Source organism: Polyodon spathula, chromosome 1 (assembly GCF_017654505.1).
Source record: "Polyodon spathula isolate WHYD16114869_AA chromosome 1, ASM1765450v1, whole genome shotgun sequence".
NCBI classification, from domain to species: Eukaryota; Metazoa; Chordata; class Actinopteri; order Acipenseriformes; family Polyodontidae; genus Polyodon; species Polyodon spathula.
Window position 1 is genome coordinate 4,079,318 of NC_054534.1, and position 14,432 is coordinate 4,093,749.

General features: G+C 37.7%; 1 protein-coding gene across 3 annotated transcripts in view; it reads left to right on the forward strand.

The window, feature by feature from the left end:
- The window catches only part of xrcc4 (X-ray repair complementing defective repair in Chinese hamster cells 4), a 136,271-nt gene that overhangs the window by 90,274 nt on the left and 31,565 nt on the right, over nucleotides 1-14,432 (forward strand). For 2 of the 3 annotated variants that reach the window (XM_041244748.1, XM_041244761.1), the window contains one exon: nucleotides 3,211-3,349. In XM_041244748.1, the coding sequence (XP_041100682.1) occupies nucleotides 3,211-3,349 (139 nt within the window). Of the gene's footprint in view, nucleotides 1-2,432; nucleotides 2,556-3,210; nucleotides 3,350-14,432 lie in introns of those variants that run through there. The other variant, XR_005949912.1, reaches the window with a different exon arrangement.

Consider the following 14,432-nt stretch of genomic DNA (forward strand, 5'->3'; position numbering starts at 1 on the left):
CAAGAACATTCTTCTGTGTTGTGTGTGGGGTCGGCACCCAAGAACATTCTTCTGTGTTGTGTGTGTGGGGTCGGCACCCAAGAACATTCTTCTGTGTTGTGTGTGTGGGGTCTGCACCCAAGAACATTCTTCTATGTTGTGTGTGGGGTCGGCACCCAAGAACATTCTTCTGTGTTGTGTGTGCGGTCGGCACCCAAGAACATTCTTCTGTGTTGTGTGTGGGGTCGGCACCCAAGAACATTCTTCTGTGTTGTGCGTGGGGTCGGCACCCAAGAACATTCTTCTGTGTTGTGTGTGGGGTCGGCACCCAAGAACATTCTGCCTCGTTAATATTTTTTATTTGTTTTAGGAGGGGTCTAGTGTTAAATTTGCTCAGAAGCAAATCTTTTCATTTTGTGACCTTGCCATTGACTACAATGAAATCGAATACAATACAATACAATACAATCGAATATGTACCCAACTTCAGTATAATAATGTACAACACAGCTTATTAATACAAGTTTCAATGATAAATAGTATTAATGATTACCTATTTGGACAGTGATTTTTAAAAAAAATATATATTTATGTATTGATTGATTTAATATATGTTTAGCCAAAGAAAAACACAAAACAAACAGTGAACAAAGTACACTTGATAAATGAATCTAGAACCCTTGGCAGGAGCGAGGTAAGGCAGAGAAGAGTTTAATCTTTGAAGAAACCTACCGAACCCTGTCCTTAGCCAAGAGACTCACTTTCCTTTAGTCCTCAACCTTTGACACCACAAAGTAACAAACCAGACTGACTCCTTTCAGTCTACTAATCAAACCGGCAGTGATGCCTTTTTTACACCCTGCTCTTCGATAAAGCTGCCGAGGTCTTTGGCAAGGAATGTGTATTAAATATGTAGTGCAAGTCTTGGGGGATTGGGTTTCACATTGGTCATGCCACCCACTTGCACACTGAAACCAATGAAAAAGAGTCCCCTGTAACAGGTCATTCTTAGGCGCTGGGGTGGGTTTGGAAAGTGCTTTCACTGAAGGTCAAGACATACATTTTCCTGTGTTTAGATCTCAGAATCAGCCGAGATTGCACTCTTCTTCCTGTAGAATGGATTGTTCTCCTTTGTTGACGAGCACAATGGCTGCAGCCACCCTGTTGCACTGTGTGTTTAGGAATTTGACACCAGGAGAATGAGTGGTAAAGTAAACTTTCTTATAATCCAGTTGCTGTTTTCTTTAAGACATGGAAGCTGCAGTGGCATGGAAGTAATGGGTAAATGTTTTCTTACTGACTCCCCTTACCAATCCACTTCACCCATAACTAGGGGTATGAGATTTTCAGTAACATTGAAAAAGCTCAAGAAACATGTTTGCGGTAAATATGCCATCAATGTTCCATGTGTGAAGATTTCAAGCCACATCAATTTAAATTTGATTTGCACAACATACATGTACATAAACTTTCCTAATTTTTTTCTGGTATGTGCTCAGGCTTGGATCCACTATTTAACAACATAGCATAACATTGTTTTGTGGGGTGTGGCACGGTAGCCTCCTAGCCCATATGTTACTGCAGGGTAGAAACTTTAACAAAAACACATTTAATAAAACAAAATGGCACTAGGGCCAAAACAACAGGTTCTACAAAACTCACGAAATGTGAACAAACAGATGGGACAGCATATAAACACTAAGTTTCCCCACCAACACAGACATTAATTCTCCACACTAATTCCAGTGATCACCCTTGAACACCTATTTTGCATACCCGTGGCTGGAGCCTAATTAGTCATTTACTTCCTTATTTACTTGTCAGCTCCAGTCACATTCCCACGTGTTTTGAGAGGGAGAAGTTGAACCCCCTCTCTGCCGACCCACACACACAGCCCTTTCACCCTGCCACATAGGCTAACATCGTTATTACTGGCCCAGGAGAAGGGAAATAACTAATTATGTTGTTAGCATTTCCATCAACATTTCATCCTGTTTATGAGCTATAAATTAAAAATACAAAATTTATTTTCCAAAGTCAGTCTGTTCACGTGTGCCACATTGTGATTTATTAGTTTTAAAGCAGGTGCAAGCATCGCATGCTCATCTATGAAAGGAAGGTTTTAAACAGAGAAAGCTTCTGAGCTCTAGAGGATGCTGCTCCAAGGGACTGCAGCTAACTTGGCAAATGGCCTGCTTGACGAGACCTTGGAATGTTCCCGGGTCCTAGACCACATGCTGTTTAATGGAAGCAAAATGGCAAAGTGACTAAGCCAATAATTCTTATGCCAATGCAGTTCTTTTCACAGTGGTAGGAATTTAAGTCACAGTCTAATACAAAACATGCAGCTGATTTTATAGACCTAGTCTTTTTTGGACAGAACAGTTTCCTTTCCAGTATATTATACCCCAATAGATAGCATGTACTCAATATTTTTGATTTCTGTCTTTAAGAGAGAAGATTCAACATACTTCATGGTAGCTGTGCTCTTCATCCATAGCACATAGCAGAAGAGTTGACTGTTGGAAATTAGGTGGATAAAGACTTAAGACACAGAGTGGGAGACACTTTTGAGGGTATGGAATTGTTACGAAGTTATGGTGTTGATGCTCAATCACTGGGATCTGCTAGGAACTACTTGGTTCATACGTTTTTTATTTTTATTTTCTTATGTGTCAAATATAAAATTAAGGAACAGGTTTGAACAAAGTCCTGCAAAGGAATAGACAGGAAGGGCCTGCCTCTGTTGCTTCAGTTTATTAATAAACCAGGATATATGGAGAAAGCTATCGAAATCATTAAATTGTGTTTTTAAAGTATTTTCAGCTATTATTCTTTATGATGTAGTGGGCTATAAGAACACCATCTGGTAAAACAATTGAATTAAAAAATGAAATGCAGGTGTTTGCCAGGACATAAGTACAAAGAGGTTTGAACAAAATATAGCGCCTGTTTATATATATATATATGCTCATTTTAAAACATTATACACTAAAACGTTTCTGCTCCAGTGATCTAATGGCCTTCTCCAGGTCCACTATTAGGTGATAATATACTAGAAATGAGGTCGTTGTTTTTTGTTATTAAAGTTCAGGTTGAAGTTGTTGCAGTAAATGAACGTTCTGAGTTGTTTCTTACTGGTTTTCTGTAACTTTTGCACAATGTTCAAACCTTACAATTTTGAGTTTTCTCAATTTCTGGGTTTAATACTTGCTCCGATTGCTTCAACAGTTAAACGTGGCCACACCCCACTTGATGACAGTTTACATGATGTCACTGACGTAGCACCCACCCGCAAGCGCCGACAACGAAACCAAAGAGGTGAAAAGGATGCTGGGAAAGAAGCCCAAGAGCCACAGGAGAAAGGAAGGTACGACTAGCTGAGTGGAACAAATAGTAACATTAGCACAATGCACAGTAGTTTTAATAGGAGGTGTCTCTTTAGTGGATGGGGGTTTGTGTGAACAGTCCACTACACCTACTTGAACGCCTATTTGGTCTTATTAAGACGTGCATTGCATGAGAATGAAGTACCAAGCAGTAAGACTACACAGTTCTCTACATTTCATACTTTACAGCTGTCTGCCTTGAACAGACAGCAGAACAGTCTAATATTCTCAAGATAGTAGGCACCCTGGTTGCCAAGTGTTTCTATATCTAAGGGACTATATTCTATGCTTTGGACCTTGCTGCATATATCCATTCCCAATGTCTTTTAAAGGAACTAGAGCAGGGCTTCTCAAACTTGGTCCTGGGGATCCCCTGTGTCAGTTGGTTTTCATTCCAACCAAGCTCTCAGTTACTTAACTGTACCCTTAGTTGAACTGATAATTTGCTTAATTAGACCTTTTTACTTGTTTTCAGCTATTAAACAGTTGTATATTTCAAGTTAGCTATAACATTTTAATAATAACTTGAACTCTGCAACCAATTAGGTAATTGAGTGGTAATTGGAGTATTGTCACATGTATAGAAGAGGAGAAAATACTTTGGTGAAGAGAGCTTGGCTGAGTGTGTCCTGTGTTAAAGGTGTTGAGGTATGTTGTTGACTGTGTAGTGAAGGTGATTGTTCAGCCTACAGCCGGTTAGTCTTTTTTTTGGCCACTATGTCCACGTTTGTTTGTTACTGTATTTTGTTTGTTTAATAAACATGTGCAACAGTGCTTTAACTGCAGCTTTTTATCTGAGTCTCGTTCCTGCCACCTAACATCTGGGTCCGCAGTGCTATCCTACCACAAGTGGTGTCAGGGTGGGATAGTGCCCCTACGACTCAGAGACAAGAAGCTGCAGTTAAAGCGCCGCCTGCCTGCCTCGTTTTGTTTGGCATGGTGGCCAAAACAAAAAGCTGTAGGCTGGGCAATCGCCTTCACTATGTGGTCAATAACACACCTCTAAATACACAGTTTAACAGAGGCTACGCTCATCCAATTTAAACAACAATCTTAATACTGACAGCCCTAGTTTGAGCTAAGTGAATTAAAAACGCTTTGCCTAATTACATGCACTAGTATGAATGTTGTTTTTCAAAGCTATTTTATTGATCTTGATATTTAGATTTGCCACTGCTTAGATTGAATACCTGCTGTTGGTTACCATTTGTGAATTAGTGCATAATGAAAAGTAAAGCAAATGTTAGTCAAATACAAGTGAAGTAGAGCAATTAAAGGTGATGCTGTAATAATTCCCTTACATTGATAAGAGAGTAACTGCAAGCCTCCAGCAATCCTGCAGTCAGGAGATGGGTGCAACATCCTAAACATTATCTTAATTTGTACAAGAAACCTTTTCACTGTCTTCATAATTTTGTGTAATATAAAATCACTGTCGTTTACAGCAAGAATGTACAGTGCAATTACCTGAATGAGTGGGGTTCCCTGCAATCAGCCACCTAATATAGGGCATGCCTGTCTTTCTCCACAGTGACAGAGGATAAGATTACTGGATTTTATTTTTTTTTTTTTTTTTATTTATTATTTCACTTTTTTTTTTTAAATTGGAAGTGATTTGAGATTAAAAATCTATTTTACAAGGAAGACAACATTAAAACGTCATATAAAACAGGAACAGCTTTGTTACGTAGTTTGCAATTATGTGATTAAAATCGTGCAAAGAGTTGTTTCAGTCTGTTGGTTTGCAGCCTTTTATTGAAACAGTCTCCAGTACAATAACAGGAATGTAGCTAATGTTAATGCAAGGTGAGAAAACCTTGGCTGGCTCTCCTTTTCAAAAATCTACACGATGGAAGTTATGTTGTGGAGCGTCAATGGCAATCTGTAGGCACACATCAGTCTGAAATGCATAGATTTGTAAAGACACCCTTGTTTTGAAATATGTACATAACTGACGTTGTGTTGCAAGTTACTCTACAGCCTTTAAAATGTTATGTATTGTTGTGTGTTCTTTAGGAAATAAGGAAAATAAGAGGTTTTAATAAGGTCATTACTTGGAATGGAATATTTTCTTTAGAAATTGGCGTAATATGAACAGGCAGCATGTTCAGCTTTAAGATCTCAACTGGGACATGAAAAGTATCACTGTCCTGGGGCAGAAGATATTTATTGACATGAAATAGGTCAGTTTAACCCAGGAAAAGTCCTGAATTAAAAAATGAAAACCACATGCTGGTTAACGAAATGACACTGGAAGATAAAAGGACGGTCTAACAAAACATCTATCTTTAATCGGACTGCAGTTTTTTCAAGCCTCAAGTCCCTGAATCACTTCCTCTCTTGTAATTGGAAACACAGAGGGCCAGGGTCTGGGTGAAAATGGTAGGCATGCAGACAGGCTTCCCTCTGCTTACTAATGAAGACATTTGCAGGTTGCGGTTCCCTTTGCAGGTTACGATTCCCTTTGCAGATTGCGATTCCCTTTGCAGATTGCGATTTCATTTGCAGATTGCAATTCCCATGATGAAATTTATAATCATCCTTAAACTCCAGGAAAGGAATCTAACCTTTATTGTAAACTATGCTGGTGAATTATAATTAGGGCTTCGGGTTTTCATTTTTTATTAAATTAATTTTTTGGTGTTTATGTTTAGCTAAATCATTTTTTGGGGGGCTTTCGCTTTTTATATACTGTATGAGATTTTGTTTTTCAGTTACTATTCAAAATGCTTATACTGTTGTTTTTTTTGGTCAAAATATATATAGTAACTTGATAGTACTTGCATTCTTAAGTTGTACCTTCTTTCCATTGCTGTCTTCCACAACGAAGTCCTTCTCATCACAAGTACATTGTTCTGGGGTTTTTGTGTGTAGGCATTTTTAAAAATTCCGCCACAATTTGCAATTCTGTTTTAAATCCTCCGTATCTTAACTGTAATGCAGCTTTAGCAGGTATTTTAACAGTTTTTATTGGTTAAAACCGAAAATCAGAAACCCTAATTATAATGCATGGGACAGATAGTCAGGGGCATGTGGTGAGTTGGATGAGGCAACATGCATGGAATATAGAGTCACGTGATTCCCAGAAATATCTGCCTTGTTCTTATTCTTATCTGGGAACTAATGAGCTTCAACAGTTGGGCCCGATTCGCCAAGCGATTTACTCTAAACATAGTAATACAACCCTTTAAACTGTCTGCATTGTTTATTTCTGGTTTGGTAAATGTAAAGTTTTTTTTTTTCCTTTCTGATTTCTTTTTTTTTAAATTAAATAATTCAGTAAAGAGCTTTGAGAATCTTGCCCATGTGTTTGTGTGAAGTTTTTCTCAGTATCCTACAAATTTAATAAAATATTTTATTGATGAAATGATCTTATTTTATTAGTTATATTTATTAATTCATATTTTTTTTTTATTCAATGCTGAACTGAAGAATCATTCCCAAATTTGGGAGAAAACCGGGGTTAAAACCATTGACGAAGACTAAATTAAAAAAAAAAAAAAAAAAAAAAAAAAAAAAGTATAGTTATACTGAGTACTGAGCATTTGTTCAGCACCAGTGAATCCTGGACAGAGGCCATGTTCCAGAAGACTGGTATTGTTGCGTGTCTGTTGCACAGCAGGCTTCAATATCAACTCATCTCTGCAGCCATGTGTATAATTATTACACTGACCCAAAGCACTTCATCACTTTTTAATACCTGCTAAGCATTTCCTACCTGTGCTCTGTAGTCAAGTCAGGAAGAATGAGAAAATGAACCATATTTTAATTTAAATATCTATCTGTCTATTTATATGTACCAGTCTTCCCATTTTCAAGGCAGAATGGCATTTCAAATTCACTCGAATGCATCCTTTACATCGTTAGATAGATGTGGATTAAGTTTCCAAGTGTGCAGATGTTGTAGTTGATTTGACAATGAACTGAAATATAGTGCATTAATATCCTGTGTTCTGGCACCCACAGCTGCGGTGCAAGCTTCACCACACCTGGCAAACGTGCCTCAACCCTGATTTTATCTCAAGGGTTAGAGCAGATAGCTCATTCAGCACATGTTTCTTGCCCCTTTCATGTGAGATTGACAAGGAAAGCTCTCAGTAATGCATATTGAAACACTATTTTTGGTGAATATCACATCTGATCAAAATGAATTAAGTCTAGGCTGCCTTGAGAAACCATCTCAAAGGAAATTTACTTCTTCATGTGAAGATGTTCATTTCTGTTTTTAGCTGGTTTACACTGGCCCATTGAGTCTTACATCAACATGAACAACAAAAATCATAGCCAGGAAAGTCAGTAAAGTCCAGCAGCCTCTTATGGTTTCGAAATATAATCAATTATTATAAGCTGTTGGAAATGGAGCCCCATCTAAGTTTATAAAAAAAAGAAATGTAAAAAAATTTAACTTGCAATAGGTTAGTATTGCATTGTTAAAAGCATTCCAAAAAGCTTTGGAATATACACTGGGGCCAATTCAGTTCATCTAATCAGTGGCAGATCTAAAGACCCCCATCGTTAAATATTACAATATTTCTAATTAGGAATATAAATATATTAATCTCCATAGAAGTGTGTGTGTGAGATTCTTAATCAACTTGTAAGTAAATGTAAGGAAATCTGGTATCAGACATCTCAGTTCAAACAAGGTCTGCATGAATTCTGCTGTAGCAAAAATAACCCTTCCCTTAGTAACAACAGGTGCTCAACATCAGAGAGTCATCTGCAGTATGTGGGGTGCCCTATAAAACTGTCACATGAAGCTTAACTTGTCAGACGTGATTGTTGCCATTTCTGCCTGTTGGCACCATAAAAAATCAATAAAAGGCAATAGTTTAACTGTCATCCATTTTCCCTAGATTACTGTCAGTTTTGTTTGCATTATCCTACGTAAGATTTCCTTTGTAAAATGAATACATTGTTTGCAAAAATAGCTATGGTTGTGTTGATGTTAGATCTTGTAGAGTATTTCCTTGTAAAATACATTTTTAAATAACTGAATTATTTTTTAATACATTTAAGTGCCACATGTGTTCAAACAAATTTTGGACTTCATCTGATTCATTCTAAAGCCAGCCTATGTTGTGTGTAGTACTACTGTAATGCAACTATGCAAGAGAAATTAATCCTGATAGAAGGCGTGGTATGTGATCCTTCATGAGAAACCCACAACAGTGCATTCAAATAGCTACATACAGTTATATTTCCACCATACTGTAGGTCAGTTCTTAATAATTATTTTGAAGTGGTTTAACTTACTCCATTGACATAGCAGTCAAATAAAATGAATGAAAATACAGTATTTTGTGGAATAAGATGCACACTGTTTATTCCATGCACATTACTGAGCAGCCTTTGATAACACCTCTTGTGTAACGCTCACACTTGTGTCCTATGTGATATACTCCCCCATGGAGTGCTATTTCCCTGGCATGCTAAATGTATTAGTGACCTTTACATTGGTTATGCTCTAATATGGTTGCTAAGTTGAGAGCATGTGACTTTTAAAGTTACTCCTGTGTAGAGACAGTACATAGAACAACTGGGGAGTTGGTTCCAGACACTCACAACTCTTTGTGTAAAAAAAAGTGCCTCCTATTTTCTCTTCTGAACACCCCTTTATCTAATCTCCATTTGTGACCCCTGGTCTTTATTTCTTTTTTCAGGTTGTGTCGACATCGTCAATAACTTTTAGAATTTGAAATGCTTGAATCGGATCGCCACATAATCTTCTTTGTTCAAGACTGAATAGATCATTTTTTTGCCTGTCTGCATATGCCATGCTTTTTGAACCCAGTCTTACTAATGCATTGTAAAGTTTAAACATTACTTCCCTTGATTTAAATTCAACACTTATCACTATATATCTAAGCATCTTATTGGCCTTTTTAGCTTCCCCACATTGATGAAGACATTTCTGAGTCAACATAAACTCCTAGGTATTTTTCATAAATTCCTTCTTCAATTTCAGTATCCCCCGTATGATATTTATAATGCAATTATTTATTGCCTGCGTGCAGTACCTTACACTTTTCTTTATTAAATGTCATTTGCCATGTGTCTGCCCAGTTCTGAATCTTGTCTAGATTATTTTGAATGACCTTTGCTGCTGTAACAGTGTTTGCCACTCCTATTTTTGTGTCGTCTGCAAATTTAACAAGTTTGCTTACTCTGCCAGAATCTAAATCATTAATGTAGATTAGGAAGAGCAGAGGACCTAATACTGATCCCTGTGGTACTCCACTGGTTACCTCGCTCCATTTTGAGTTTTCTCCTCTAATCAGTGCTTTCTGTTTTCTACATGTTAACCACTCCCTAATCAATGTGCATGCATTTCCTTGAATCCCTACTGCGTTCAGTTTGAGAATTAATCTTGTGTGCAGGACTTTGTCAAAAGCTTTCTGGAAATCTAAATAAACCCTGTCATATGCTTTGCAATTATCCATTGTCAATGTTGCATCCTCAAAAATATCAAGCAAGTTAGTTAGACATGATCTCCCTTTTCTAAAACCATGTTGACTGTCTCCCAGGATACTGTTACCATATAGGTAATAATCCATTTTGGATTTTATTATAGTTTCCTTAAGTTTGCATATAATATAAGTCAGGCTTACCGGTCTGTACTTTGTAAATAACTTTCATTTATTTGAGTACTATTGGGAGGATCTAATCGCTTTAACACTTCTGCCTCTGTTATTCTCAGGTTATTTAAAACTGGATAGAAACAAGGCGACATGTGGGGCATGCTGTCTCTATCCTCCTTTTGTAAAAACTTGTGAAAAGTAATCATTTAATATATTTGCTATTTTTTCCTTCATCTGTGATTTTGCCATTTGTATCTCTTAGACATTTTATCTCCTTTTTGAATGTTCTCATGCTGTTATAGGAAAAACTTTCTGGAATTGGTTTTCGCCCCCGTGGCAATGCTCATTTTTATCTCTCTCTTGGCGTTTCTAACTTCCTTTTTGACTTGTGCTTGCAGTTTTAAGCACTCTTTCTGTGTACTTTGTTCTTGGTCCCTTTTAAACGCTCTGTAAAGTGCGTTATTTTTTGGAATATTTTTAAAATTAATCTATTAAACCATTTTGGCAATTTTGTTTAAGATTTGTCTACTTTTGGGATGTAGTTGTTTTGCGCCTCTAGCACACCATTTTTTAAATACTTTTTCCGTAGTTGTTTTCTGAATTTTACACCAATCTACTTCTGTTAGTCTCTGTTTCATACCTTCATAGTTTGCCTTTCTAAAATTGTAAACCTTAGCTTTGGGCATTACTTTTTTGTGTTTTAAAAAGCACTTCAAATGAGATCGTGGTCTGAGTTTGCCAATTTATCTCTGACCTCTGTTTTAGTTATTCTGTCTTCGTTATTTGAAAAGACTAAATCAAGGCATGCCTCCCCTCTAGTCGGTGCCTTGACAAATTGCGTTAGGAAGCAGTCATTTGTCATTTCCACCATTTCAATTTCGTCCGTTGTGCTACTCACTCGGTTTTCCCATTTTATATGGGGGAAGTTGAAATCCCCCATCAATATGGCTGCTTCTTTGCTGCATGCATTTCTATAACAGATTATTTTGCCCGGTGCCTGAATCTGGCGGTCTATAGCATGCCCCTGTTATTATGCCCTTTGAATTTGTGTCCATTATTCTGATCCATATTGATTCTGCATTGTTTTTTTTTCTTCCTGATTTAACACCTGGGCTTTCAGACTATTTTTGATGTATAGTGCTACCCCGCCACCTCTTCTGTCCTGCCTGTCTTTCCTATACTGTGTATACCCACTAATATTATATTCATCTCCGTCACTCTCGGATAACCAATTTCCTGTAACACCTATCACATCGTAGTTACTTCTTGGGTTATTGTCTATTTTTGTTGTTGCCCTGTAAAAATGACCAGTTTCACTTCCTCATAGTTTCAACCTCTGGACATATCAAAGAAAGATATCTTTTACACATAGCCAATATACTTAATGTTTTCAAACCATTTCATGAGATAATCCCTTACAGTTGCATTATGCCCTGGGGACAATTTGATTTTTGTCACAGCAACACAATTTCCTGTTTGTATTTTTTAAGTTTGCTGCTGTGAACTGTTTGGCTTGCTTGTTCCTGCTTTGCTATATATCGTGTCATGCATCATTATTCATTGGGTAGTCAAATAATGTCATTCTAATGTAGACTTCAAGAAGAACCCAGTCAACTGCCTCTACAAAACAGCATTATGTCAACTGCAGTCCTGAAGTTAGACTTCATAACATTGTAGCATAGAGTAAACAAACCCTTACCGGTTCTTTTGGATTTCAATTATAGGCGGGACTCGAGTGCCCTCAAGCAACAGTGCTTAGTGCACACACTTTTATTAAGCTGTGTTTTTTTATGCGATAGAACAGGTTTAAAAATATAAATTACAGAGCTATTTCATGAGCTATTGTAGCACATATTTATTGAATTGTGTTCATTTAGTTCATTTATCTTAATCCTTAATTAAAACAGCAGTAAACCCTTGTCTTTTATGTTGAGTTTTTGAGGGGGTTCACTGTTGCACTCTATACTGTTTCTTTTATTTATTTTTTATACCTATTACTTAACTTGTGTGGTTTACATTTGAAAAAATGAAAAGCACACTTCGTTTTATTTTAATGTGTGGTTTTGCCAGCACTATGATCTCAGGTAGCAGGAGCCGAAGTTTATCTTGGACTGGTGCACACATCAGAATCATATCTGACACATGAAGTAATACTTTCCAGCCACTTTTAATTTTATTTTATTTATTTTTTTTACTGTTTGGAAAAGGATTCGATGCGAAATGCTACCATAACCTCTCCTGACCCTGAGGGACTATTATGTTTAAACCACACTCGCCATCCTTTTTCCCTTCTAACTGCTATGTTTGCAAAGGTACACGCTCCATTGTGTGCTACACCAAGAGCACAATCACTTTTCTAGGTGCATAATGAAATACCAGACACTGTGGTTGCTGCAATCTAGAGCAGATTTATGACTGGTCATCATAATTGTTAGGATGTGTGTATGCGATTGTGATCGTTATGTATTTGTTCATCGGCCACAAGTGTAAGTAATTAACTGAATAAATAGTCAATAGCTCACGCACAGTTAAATCACGTTACAGGAAATAGTTAGTTACTAGAAAGCTGTGCTTGCCTTTAAGGAGGGCCTGTGCGTTAGCTTTAGTTAGGGAGGGGGTGTGCTACACAGGGAGGTCTTTTTTTTTTTTGTTTGTTTGAATTGTTTTTTAACAGTGCGGAAGCAATGAGACAGAGTTTCCCAGAGTATATAAGCTCTTGCTATAGAACACCTGTTAAGTTCCACTTCAACCCTCTGCAGTGTTTACTGAAGAAAAGTACAAGTGGGGGGGAGCCACTGATGGTGGTGACAGTAAAGAAACAAAACCTCAAGGGTGGGGAGCTACACTTTGTATGAATTATTGCAAATAGAGCTCAGGCAAGCCACCAAAACCCTGTTTGTACAGCAGCCCATGTGGCGACATCTACCACACACTTTCCTTGCCGCAAGCCCTTTCATCCTATCCTGCCTTAAATACGTCTTAGCTGGAATCAATACAACAGACAAGCTCTGCAGACCTCAGAGTGCTCTCCTTAAGCAAAGCAACTCAGTACACTTAGATAAAGGTGAGGTCCCAGCTAATTAGCAATAACAAGCCTACAGTCTGGTTTTGCTAAGCCAGCAATGTGTCCCCGGTCAGAAACCGCAGGGCGCTTGTAACATCATAGGAGGTACAACCTAACACTCACAAGGATTTCCTTACATAATCAGCTCTGTTCTTTGAATAATCAGTATCTACTGTATGTAGAAGAGTCTGTTTAGAGCCTAAATAAGATGTTCATTATACAGCATACCGTGATACTGAAGTCTGCTTAATTAGGGCATTTATAGTACAAGGCTACACCTATGCCTAGACACACACTATTCTTTAAGCCTGTCATATATTGCATATCAGGTGCTTTGTGTTATCATGCAGTGACAATGTCAGTATCCAAAATGTGCTCCTGGAAATAAGGCATATTATATACAACTAGTATTACTACTTTATGTCCAGTGTTATCCTGTTTGGACCCAGTCCATTCTTGCTGAGTGACCCCTAAAACAAATCTCCAAAATAATATTTGTGCCGGGTACCCTTAGTAGACTTTGACATGCTCATTTTGCAGTGGATCATGCTTTTCCCATGCTTGTACTATGTATTTACCAACAGAAAAGATGCTTGTAAATAAAGTGGCAATTGAGTTGATTACAGTACAACTGGCAGTTGTGGTTCCAGTAATCCTACAGTATGCTATTACATGCAGCATGCCGTAATTCAATATCTTCTACAACAACTTTTTACTTATCATTGTTTTATTCAGTATGTCTGCCATAAAAGTAGACTTAAAAAAAAAATCTGAATATCAGTGATGCTTCGCTGTAATCTCAGACAGGGATCCTCTCCCTTCTCTTAGAGTGACGCATCACATCTTTGGATTGATAATACAAGGAAGGGATGGGCTCACCTGGGTTCTTGAGTTGTTCGTCTGCTCCTCGCATGCAAGTGGAATCCATAACATGAATTCTGTACTACCTAATGAGCTCCATCTCTCTGTCACTATCCTTTTCAATCATGGGGCACGTCAAAGAAATTATGGACTAATAATATTTTCATCCCCAAATAAGAGTGAATCCTTAAGGAATGTTATACTTAAAAATATGTTTGCCAATTTGAATCTATACTGTCCTGGTGGCCTGTGGTTGACAGTGTTCTGATACCGGCAGGCGTTTACAATGTGTTGTTCATAACCTGCATTTGGAAGGCCACACCGCAGTATGACGGTAGTCAGCAGCAGCTTATTCTGCAGCTCTGAGAAAGGGTCTGTTCTATAGCTGCCCCATCTCCACCAAGGGGAATTGAGGAGTTAAAACAGCAAGTCATTAATTACCATTAATGCAGCCATTGTCGACAGTTCTGTGTACTGCCCACGCTACCTCTCATACGATATCTCTCATACGGTTTCTTAATAGTTTTACAAACACAGATTGTGTTGCCTGTGGGCACA